The 11,631-nt window shown below is 32.1% G+C and overlaps 1 protein-coding gene across 4 annotated transcripts; it reads left to right on the forward strand.

Moving 5' to 3' along the window:
* The first annotated feature begins 6,511 nt into the window (after positions 1-6,511).
* On the forward strand, positions 6,512-11,537 carry LOC132029964 (protein MOS2). 4 transcript variants are annotated; one of them, XM_059419392.1, is made up of 3 exons: positions 6,512-7,954; positions 8,261-8,507; positions 11,263-11,537. In XM_059419392.1, the coding sequence occupies exon 1, from the start codon at positions 6,512-6,514 to the stop codon at positions 7,889-7,891; it is 1,380 nt and encodes a 459-aa protein (XP_059275375.1). In that variant the 3' UTR covers positions 7,892-7,954; positions 8,261-8,507; positions 11,263-11,537. The 4 variants fall into 4 exon arrangements, with proteins under 4 accessions (XP_059275375.1, XP_059275374.1, XP_059275373.1 ...); XM_059419391.1 differs by having other exon boundaries at positions 8,357-8,507; XM_059419390.1 differs by lacking the exon at positions 8,261-8,507 and having other exon boundaries at positions 6,512-8,026.
* Positions 11,538-11,631: the final 94 nt, after the last annotated feature.

Genomic DNA, 11,631 nt, shown 5'->3' on the forward strand with positions numbered 1-11,631 from the left:
GGCTACTTAATCTTTTGAAAAAGCAATTTTATTTCTAACAAAAATGATTGATATGCACGTAGCAATGAATCCATCATTATTGACTTAATGAGATACTTTGAAAATTACATGAATATTGTTTGATTTTTTAATATGGAATGCACTTTTTTTTTTGGACATTATTAATTTGCATTATTTTTATGCACATATATATATATATATATATATATAAAACATACTTATGTTCAAAACACGATTAATATAACATTAGTTTGTACTATTTTTATATATAATATATATACATATACTATGTTCAAAACACGTTTAATATAACATTGTAGTTTGCGCTCCGTATTTAAAATTTTATTATATTAGTGTTTGCTACGAATACAAAGTCGCACTTTTTTTTAACATTATATTTTTTTTAATATGGGGTTCGATTTTTTTTTATTTTTTTATATTGCTTGATTTTGATAATATGGGATCCACTTTTTTTTTCCCATGAGTTTGGAGATGGTGAGTTCCACTTTTTTTCTTCCTTTTTTTTATTGCTCGGTGTTATTTAGTATGGGGCCCACCCTTTTTTTTTTAAGGGACGACGGACGACAAAGCATGGGTCTAAACCCATGCTTTATATAGTTTCTTCTTTTTTTATTTTTTTTATATTGCTTGGTGTTATTTAGTATGGGGCCCACCCTTTTGGACATTATTAGTTTGCACTATTTTTATGCATATATATATATATATATATACACTATACTATGTTTAAAATACGTTTAATATAACAACTGCTCCGTATCTAAAATTTTATTATATTAGTGTTTGCTACGAATACAAAGTGACTTTTTTTTTTTTTTTGATATTGTTTATTTTTTTTTACATGGGATTCACTTTTTTTTTTTTTATATTGCTTGATTTTGTCAATATGGGATACTATGTTCAAAACACGATTAATATAAATGAGACTTGGGTGGGACGAACACTGCATTCATTTATGGTACCAAAAGTAATATGAATGGTACTTTTATGTTTGGCCCATCTATTTAGTACATATCTTTGACCTATTTCTATTAAACACGTGTATTGCTCTTTATTTTTTAGCAAACCACACGTACTCCTCTTCTGTTGGTGCTCTAAAAAGTGAGCTTATTGTTGACGACGAAAAGTGTCCAACCCACCTTTCTAAATAGTAGTAATATATAATTATATATTACTACTATTTAAAAGGTGGGTATATAATTATATATTACTACTATTTAGAAAGGTGGGTTGGGCACTTAAAATACAGAAGTGCTTAGAAAATCAAATAATTAAATCAATAATGATGGATTTATTGCCACATGTGTATCAATCCATTAGTGGGAAAGAAAATGAAATTATCAGACAACAACATCATTAAAATATTTATATATTAAATCCGTTTTCCATTTTAAAAAAAATAAAAATAAATTGTGGGCCCATATAGCGCGATGGATTCATTGCCACATGCGTACTTATATTAAACACCAACCAGTAATTTTTTTAAAAAAAGTGGAACCCAAAGACATCCAAGCTTACTTTAAAAAAAAAAAAGTGCATCCCATATTAACAAAATCAAGCAATATTAAAAAAAAAAGTGAATCCCATATTAAAAAAACAAACAATGTTATAAAAAAAGTGCTTCGAAAATCAAACAATTAAATCAATAATGATGGATTATCACACATAGTATCAACCCATTGTATAAAAATGAAATTATTGTAAGAACATACTTAAAATACAAAAGTGCTTAGAAAATCAAACAATTAAATCAATAATGATGGATTTATTGCCACATGCGTATTAACCTATTAGTGGAAGCAAATGAAATTATTATACAGCTACCATGTCCAAACTCACGGGAAAAAAAAAAAGGTGGAGTCCATATTAACAAAATCAAGTAATATATATATAAAAAAAAAGTGAATCTCATATTAAAAAAATAAACAATGTCAAAAAAGAGTGCGGACTTTGTATTCTTAGCAAACACTAATATAATAAAATTTTAGATACGAAAGACAAATTACAATGTTATATTAATCGTGTTTTGAACATAGTATCCCATATTGACAAAATCAAGCAATATAAAAAAAAGTGAATCCCATATTAAAAAAAAAAATGTCAAAAAGAAAGTGCAGACTTTGTATTCATAGCAAACACTAATATAATAAAGTTTTAGATACGGAGCACGAACTATAATGTTATATTAATCGTGTTTTGAACATAATGTGTATATATATATATATATATATATATATATATATATATATATATTAACACATGCAAGTCGGACGGAAAACACGAAACGGTGTTTCCGATGTGTAAGAGTAACGCGTAAGAACTCGCCCTTGGGAGGGGAACAACCGGAAACGGTCGCTAATACCCCGTAGTCGAGGAGCAAAAGGAGGAATCCGCCCCCGAGGGGGCTCGCGTCTGATTAGCTAGTTGGTGAGGCAATAGCTTACCAAGGCGATGATCGGTAGGCGGTCCGAGGATGATCGCCACACTAGGACCGAGACACGGCCCGGACTCTACGGGGAGGCGAGTGGGGAATTTTCCGCAATGGGCGAAAGCACGACGGAGCAATGCCGCGTGGAGGTAGAAGGCGCACGGTCGTGGAACTTTTTTTCCGGATAGGGATAGGAAAAAGAGATTTTCGTCGTTTGTGGATCACCTCGGATAAACACAAAGAATTCGCGAAAGGGAGTATCCTATAGTTATAGTAGATTAATACACGATCTGTACAAGAGACAGTTGCTTCTTAACCGTAAAATACTTGCACAAATAGCTATATCAAATAGGAATTGTCTTATATATATATATATATATATATATATATATGCATAAAAATAATGCAAATTAATAATGTCCAAAAAAAAAAAAATCCATATTAAAAAATCAAACAATATTCATGTAATTTTCAAAGTATCTCATTAGGTCAATAATGATGGATTCATTGCTACGTGCATATCAATCCATTAGTGGGAGCAAATGAAATTGCTTTTTTTCAAAAGATTAAGTAGCCAAACCATACAATTTTCTTTCTTTTTTTATATTAGCCTGAGATCTAATCTAGGTATTAAACTGTTGTATCTGCTATTCCGCCATGTCATTTATTTGTTATGTTTACTAAAATAAATATACTTAAAATATTTATATTTTAAAATAAGATAGAATTTAATTATTTTTTTATTTTTATTCTTACTCTAATAAATGTGAACAGACATTAATGTCGTAAAAAAAATATATCAAATGGAGATCAAATAATGAATAAGGTAGATTAGTCAAATTATAATTCTAATCGACGTTTTCTTAAAAACCCATACAAAAGACAACATGACAAGTAAAATGAGCTAAACCAAGAATATTTACCAAAAATTAAAAAATAGTATTTCTTCGTTTAAATAGAAAATCAATTTCTACTTTGTTTCGTTTTAAACATGTAAAATTAATTTAATAATTTGAATTAGAATTAGAATTATCCAAATCAAAATTTGATAAAAAATAATAACTATTTTACACCTTTAAATTAATCGAATTAAAATTGAAAGTAGCAACTAATGCTTAAATATTGCTATTATTTTATCTCAAAGAGAGGAAAATAGTTTCCTTTAAAACAAGTTTTCTCTTTTAAAAAATATTAATAAATATGCCGATTTTGTATTCGTAGCAAACATTAATATAATAAAATTTTAGATACGGAGCACAAACTACAATGTTATATTAATCGTGTTTTGAACATAATATACATATATATATATATATATATATATATATATATATATATATATATATATATATATATATTATCACTATTCAAAGACAACTACATACACATAGATGCACTATAATCTAAAGTGTTGGGCCCGTACGCAGCAATGCTTTGGATTATAGTGTATATTTTAAACAACTACTAATATTTTAAAAAAAAAATGTGGGCCCCATATTAAACACCATGCCCCATATTAAACGCCAACCAAAGAATAAATAAATAAAAAGTAGAACCCATCACATCCAAACTCACAGGAAAAAAAGTTGATCCTATATTAAAAAAATCAAGCAATATTAAAAAAAAAAAAAGTAAATCCCATATTAAAAAAAAATGTTAAAAAAAAAGTGCTTAGAAAATCAAACAATTAAATCAATAATGATGGATTCATTGCCACATGCGTATCAACCCATTAGAGGGAGCAACAACATGCTCAATATTTTACTTAAAATACAGAAGTGCTTAGAAAATCAAATAATTAAATCAATAATGATGGATTTATTGACACATGTGTATCAATCCATTAGTGGGAGCAAATGAAATTATTGTACAGCAACATCATTAAAATATTTATATATTAAATCCGTTTTCCATTTTAAAAAAAAAAAAAAAAATTGTGGGCCCATATAGCCTGATGGATTCATTGCCACATGAGTACCCTATATTAAACACCAACCAGTAATTTTTTTTTAAAAAAAGTGGAACCCAGCACATCCAAGCTTACGGGAAAAAAAAAGTGCATCCCATATTAACAAAATCAAGCAATATTAAAAAAAAAAAGTGAATCCCATATTAAAAAAACAAACAATGTTATAAAAAAAGTGCTTCGAAAATCAAACAATTAAATCAATAATGATGGATTCATTGCCACATGGGTATCAACCCATTAGAGGGAGCAAATGAAATTATTGTATAGCAACATACTTAAAATACAAAAGTGCTTAGAAAATCAAACAATTAAATCAATAATGATGGATTTATTGCCACATGCGTATTAACCTATTAGTGGAAGCAAATGAAATTATTATACAGCTACCATGTCCAAACTCACGGGAAAAAAAAAAAGGTGGAGTCCATATTAACAAAATCAAGTAATATATATATAAAAAAAAGTGAATCTCATATTAAAAAAATAAACAATGTCAAAAAAAGAGTGCGGACTTTGTATTCTTAGCAAACACTAATATAATAAAATTTTAGATACAGAGCACAAATTACAATGTTATATTAATCGTGTTTTGAACATAGTATCCCATATTGACAAAATCAAGCAATATAAAAAAAAGTGAATCCCATATTAAAAAAAAAATGTCAAAAAGAAAGTGCGTACTTTGTATTCATAGCAAACACTAATATAATAAAGTTTTAGATACGGAGCACGAACTATAATGTTATATTAATCGTGTTTTGAACATAATGTGTATATATATATATATATTATATGTATAAAAATAGTGCAAACTAATAATGTCCAAAAGAGTGGGCCCCATACTAAATAACACCAAGCAATGTAAAAAAATAAAAAAAGAAACTATATAAAGCATGGGTTTTCGTCCGTTGTCCCTTAAAAAAAGGGGGGTGGGCCCCATACTAAATAACACCGAGCAATAAAAAAAAAAGGAAGAAAAAAATGGAACTCACCATCTCCTAACTCATGGGAAAAAAAAAGTGAACCCCATATTATCAAAATCAAGCAGTATAAAAAAAAAAAAACAGTGAACCCCATATTAAAAAAAATATTCGCATGCGTGTCAATCCATGAAATTGCTTTCCTTCAAAAAGTTAAGTAGTCAAACCATACAATTTTTTTTTTTTTTTTTATATTAGCCTGAGATCTAATCTAGCTATTAAACTATTGTATTTGCTATTCCGCCATGTCATTTATTTGTTATGTTTACTAAAATAAATATACTTAAAATATTTATATTTTAAAATAAGATAGAATTTAATTACTTTTTTAATTTTTATTCTTACTTTAATAAATGTGAAAATAAATTAATGTGGTTAAAAAAAATTATCAAATGGAGATCAAATAATGAATAAGGTAAATTAATCAAATTATAATTTTAATCGACGTTTTCTTAAAAAACCATGCAAAAGACAACATGACAAGTAAAATGAGTTAAACCGAGAATATTTACCAAAAATTAAAAAATAGTATTTCTTCATTTTAAAAAAAAAATCAATTTCTACTTTGTTTCGTTTTAAACATGTAAAATTAATTTAATAATTTGAATTAAAATTGTCCAACTAAAAATTTGATAAAAAATAATAAGTATTTTACACTTTTAAATTAATCGAATTAAAATTGAAAGTATCAACTGATGCTTAAATATTGCTATTGTTTTATCTCAAAGAGAAGAAAATAATTTCCTTTTAAACAAGTCTTTCTCTTTTAAAAAATATCAATAAATTTGCCCATTTTGTGTTCATAGCAAACATTAATATAATAAAATTTTAGATACGGAAAGACAAACTACAATATTATATTAATCGTATTTTGAACATGATATATATATATATATATATTATTACTATTCAAAAATAATTACATACACATAAATGCACTATAATCTAAAATATTGGGCCCGTGCTGGTCGTCTAGTGTATATATATATATATATATAAAAAAAAGAGTATTACTCACAATTCGCTACTACCCCTTTGTGGTTCCGTGTACAGCAGACGACCTTGCACTTCGGCTTCTACCCGATATCGGTGAAATTGACCGACGTGAAGTTTCCGATGAAGCTCTCGTTTTCCCTCTCTTCAAAACCATCTTCCAACCTCAGAAACCAGCAACCCTCTTCTTCTAGATCATTCTCCGCCAACAATCCCCAAAATTCCTCAAACCCTATCGAAAAAGAATACGTCACCGAATTCGACCCTTCAAAAGCCCCTTCATCTTCCACTAAACAAACACTCATAATCCCTCCTAAACAAAACGAATGGCGCCCCATCAAACGGATGAAAAATCTCGACTTACCAGATTCAACGGCCACAGATCAACCACTCCAATTCGAAATTGACAACGGCGGCGCTACTGCCGAACCAACTGTAGATGGTATCTCTTACGGCCTCAATGTTCGCCAATCCGAAAACCCTAACCCTAACCCGAATGCGAATTCGAAGCAGTTGATTGATCCGATGTTGCGTCAATTTAAGGAGGATTTGAAGAGGTTACCTGATCATAATGGGATTGATGAGTATACTGATATGCCTGTTGAGGGATACGGTGCTGCTTTGTTGAAGGGTTATGGGTGGGTTGAAGGTAGAGGGATTGGTAGGAACGCCAAAGAGGATGTTAAAGTTGTTGAGTATAAAAAGTGGTCAGCCAAAGAAGGGATTGGTTTCGTACCTGAAGTACCGAAAAAAAAGGGCGAAAAATGTAGTGTTAAAGTAGATAATGTTGAGAAGAAAGATCGAGAAAATGGATCGACAGGGTTATATGTAGGGAAAGAAGTGAGGGTAGTGAGAGGAAAAGAAATGGGGTTGAAAGGGGTTGTTTTGGAGGTGAAAAGTGGTGGGGATTTGGTGGTTTTGAAGGTTGCGAAACGTGATGGTGAGGTGAAAGTTAAGGTACGGGATGTGGCGGATTTGGGTTCGGTGGAGGAGGAGAGGTGTTTGAAGAAGTTGAAAGAATTGAAGATTAGAGAAGAAAAGAGTAATCTTGATGATAGGAGGAGTAGAGGCGAAGGGACGATAGAGAGGAAAAAGGAAAGTAAAAGAAGTAGAGATGAAAGGAGTGATGATAAGGTGTCTTGGCTTGCTAGTCATATTAGAGTTAGGATTATAAGTAAGGATTTAAAAAGGGGAAGATTGTATTTAAAGAAAGGGGAAATTATGGATGTGGTTGGGCCGACTTGTTGTGATTTATGTATGGATGAAACTAGGGAGTTGATACAAGGTGTGGATCAGGATTTGCTCGAGACGGCTCTTCCAAAGCGTGGTGGTCCCGTTCTTGTTCTGTATGGTAGGCACAAAGGTGTGTATGGTCACTTGGTTGAGAAGGATAGTGAGAATGAGACTGGAATTGTCCGAGATGGTGATACGAAGGAGTTACTCAAAGTGCGACTTGAACAAATTGCTGAGTATCTTGGGGATCCGAGCTATATTGGTTATTGATCCTAGTCTTTGTGAGTAGGAATTTGGCATTGACAGGATGAGGAATTACTACACAAATCAAAGGTATGGAAGTTTATACTTCCTTGGCCTCTCATGTTATACAAAAACACACATTATCTTTTCTTCTTTAATGATGTAAGTACTTTGGAGTTTGTCTTTGTGATTTTGATGCATTTTAAGTATTGTTTCTAATAGTTTTTCTTTTAAGCACTTTTAGTTATTAATTCAGTTATTTCATTTTTCCTCCTCTTTAATGCTATAACAATCTTCTCTGTTTGTTCTAATCTATTGCCTTAATTTTAATAAACTTTGGTTATAGCAACAATTTAATGAACTTTGATTATAGCAACTCTTCTTGCATGAAACTAGCTTCCGCCAAGTTCCTTTGGTTCTTCAGTGAAACAATTGATGCACAAGTTTGCTCAAAACTCTATTCACCAGTTTGACACTTAAAACAATCCGCAGAAACAGAGTTGGAGTTGATAGTGGTAGCATTTTGGATCTCCTAGCCGTTTCTCTATCCTTCATCTTGTATGGAGTCACTGACTGCAGCAATGGTAACTTATCCCCAAATTTCACACCAAAATTGTATAAAACCAAGTGGAATGGAAAAAAGGTATCTCCTGAACTAGAATCTTCGTAGGAATGCATTGCAAAACTGCGGATTCCAAAAATGTATCCTAGTCAAATCAAATAGAGGCGTCAGTAAATATGGCTTCAGCACTGCCCTAGTGCTATCAACACCAATGTTACCAATTTCAAAATAAAAATAAAAATAGAGGCGTCAGTACATTTTACCTTTGCTGCAACGTGTTTCAATTCTAGCAAACCACAGAAAGATCTGTACAAGTCTTAAATTTGCAAGGGACTTTCTTAGGCGATGTGCCTATATTTGTAACGTATGTTTGAATAGCAAATGTAGCTGCACACTTCAGTGATTTATTTTTCCATCCTTTGGTTATGCTAATGATATCCTCAACTACTTTGTGCAGGCTTAGTTTCAGCTTGCTAGAAATAGAAAGACCCTAGGTATTTTGATGGTAGTTAACCATTAGCAGACCAACCGAGTCCATAAACTAGAATTAGCTAATCTATTGATGCATGTGTTAAAGTAAAGATGCATATTCTGTTAATATAATGATGCAAATTATATTATTAGTTTATTATGGATATGAATTTATTTAGTAACACTTATCTCTTCTATGTTATAATTGATTCTACACTTATTTGTAATCGGAAGAGATGAATAGCGTAATAATAAGTTTTAACGAGTAAGGTAACCGAAAGGACTTACTAAAAAGAGCATGTTTGAGTTCAAACATATAATTCTGGTTCGTTAATATTATTATTTTGACGATGAAATTGTATAACCGATAGGAGTACATTTAATTGTTCGACTTTAGTTTGTGTAGGCTTAGTTTGAGCTTGCTAGAAATAGAGAGACCCTAGGTACTTTGATGCTAGTTACCATTAGCAGACCAACCGATCCAACCAAGTCTTCTTCCTCCCTCATTTGATATTCCTGATAGATGAACACATTCTTTTGCTAGCATCAGCATAACCTTAAAATTCTTGAAAATCATGCGGCAAGCCTTGATAGACGTAAATGTGACTGCTCAGTGGCTCTAATATTGCAAAATCTGTGTGAATGTGTGGGGTAATTTTCACTCTTGACATCTCCAATAAAAATCAGAAGTATGAGCATGAAAACTTATGTTGAAACTGATCTGTGAACACGTCCATTCCAGTAGCAGAAGGCTGGAAAAACATGCCCCCTCTCCCTCCCCCCCAAAAAACCCCAACACCCACAACCAAAGCCCTCAACCACTACCAAATAGCCCACTGGAACACCACCTCACACTGAGAATCTTGCAGTAGCTAAGCGAGTATCAATGCAATTGACAAAGAGTGGAAAAAATTCAATAGGATTCACTGAAGAAAGGCAAGAGAGAACCTGATTACTTACCATTCTTGTAACTAACATGGTTAGGTGATACAGTCTGCCTAAAATTTCGTAGGAAAGATGCTGAACAGATTAGTATATTTGAAGCTGACATCTTGGGGCTCTTGTGTAGCCATACTTCCAGGTCAGAGTAAAACAAGTTATACTTCTAAGAGAGGTGGAGCGAGCGCACTATGCTATACCATTGTTGGGTGAGCGAAGTGGTACACTTATTCTTCAGCCAAAAAATGGTGCTAGAATATTCAATGCAATGTGATGAAACATTTGGTTGTTTTTCCTGTTTACAGCTACTCTTGAAATTTGTTTGGAGCATTCAATTGCTGAATTGGTTAATTCTGGCATATTTTGGACTTGCATCACTCCACATAGCTGTATCAATAGTGTCAATGTGGAGTCTGTGTGCTATTTCTTTTTTAGATTAATAATGCTGTGTGGCTGTGATGTCTTCCATGAAAAGACTGCTTCTATCAGGTTTACGGATAGTAGCACCGTATAACGATAGAAGCAACAAGTACTAGGGCTTTCTATCAATATTTTCTTTTTTGATAAGGTATGATTAAATTTGTTCTATCAATATACTAAATTTTCTTCCTTTTATCTTTTACCCTTTCCTGTAGTGACAAGTTTAGCAATGTTAGATGTACAATTGCAATCCTGATCCTTCTATGCTTAGGTTCATATCTTTTTGTTCTTGGCACTTAGTACCTTAACTGTTTGTGGCTTCTAAGGTAAGCTCTTGGTAACATATGCAAGTGGAGATCTTAATTTGGTTACTGGACTTGCCATATGTGCACTGATGTCGTTGATTCTTGATTGACTATCCTGTGTTGTGGTTTAGAGACAATGCTCCGAGAAGCTCTGCGTTAATTGCTCAGAAGAAAAGTATCACAGTACCAATTAATAAAGCATCTGAGAAAAGTGAAAGTAGTTTGAAGCCCTAGCAATTGTAATGCACATCTGGAATACATTTCCATTTATATTTGAGGTTCTTGAGTTTGTTTTTATATGCCTGATATATAGGTATTGAGTGAGTATGGACAAAAATGTTGTCCATACTTTGGGTTTGGGTTAGAATTGATTTACTAGTTAGCAAAGTGAGGATGTACTAAGGAGAGTAACATGATTATATCTCTCATATCTTGTCTTCTCACTACGACGTATATAACGCGCAGCAAAGTTGGTTTACGTTGGTTTTTCTAAAGTGGGATGTTGCCTCAAGTAGATCCAAACACATTGAGCTTCGACTTAGCTGATAGTATTGTACGGTCATAATTATGCTCCTTGCCAACCAAACTACACTTGCATTTGAAATTGCTCTACTGTAGTTTGCTCTTCTGAAAGCCCTAGGATTAAGCCTCTTGGATGTTCTGTTCATCTGCGCTTACGAAGCTTGTGATGGAATATGCAGGAAACACTGGTCTGAAAACACTGGTTCATGTATTAATGAAGGTGCTGAGCAGGAATTCACGTTTGCTGAAGAAGACTCATGTTGCTTATACATGTATTTTAGCTCGTCTGGATTGTACATTTCGTAACTGCCTGAATTTCTTTGATATATGAGGGTTCTAATTCGTATAGTCAATTTGGAGATTTTTTTAATTAAAAGACCACCGATGGAGATTGTAATTTGGTTTCTCGTTGGTTAGGGAAAAAATCAAAGCAGTAAAATTTAATCTTGTGAAATAGTGTTGCATACTGTGTTTGCTATCATCATCACCAAGCAAGTATTGACAGCGTGTAAATGTGCAGTGGAACAGAATTTTGAACTGCTAAAGTT

This window comes from Lycium ferocissimum, chromosome 9 (assembly GCF_029784015.1).
Source record: "Lycium ferocissimum isolate CSIRO_LF1 chromosome 9, AGI_CSIRO_Lferr_CH_V1, whole genome shotgun sequence".
Lineage (NCBI taxonomy): Eukaryota > Viridiplantae > Streptophyta > Magnoliopsida > Solanales > Solanaceae > Lycium > Lycium ferocissimum.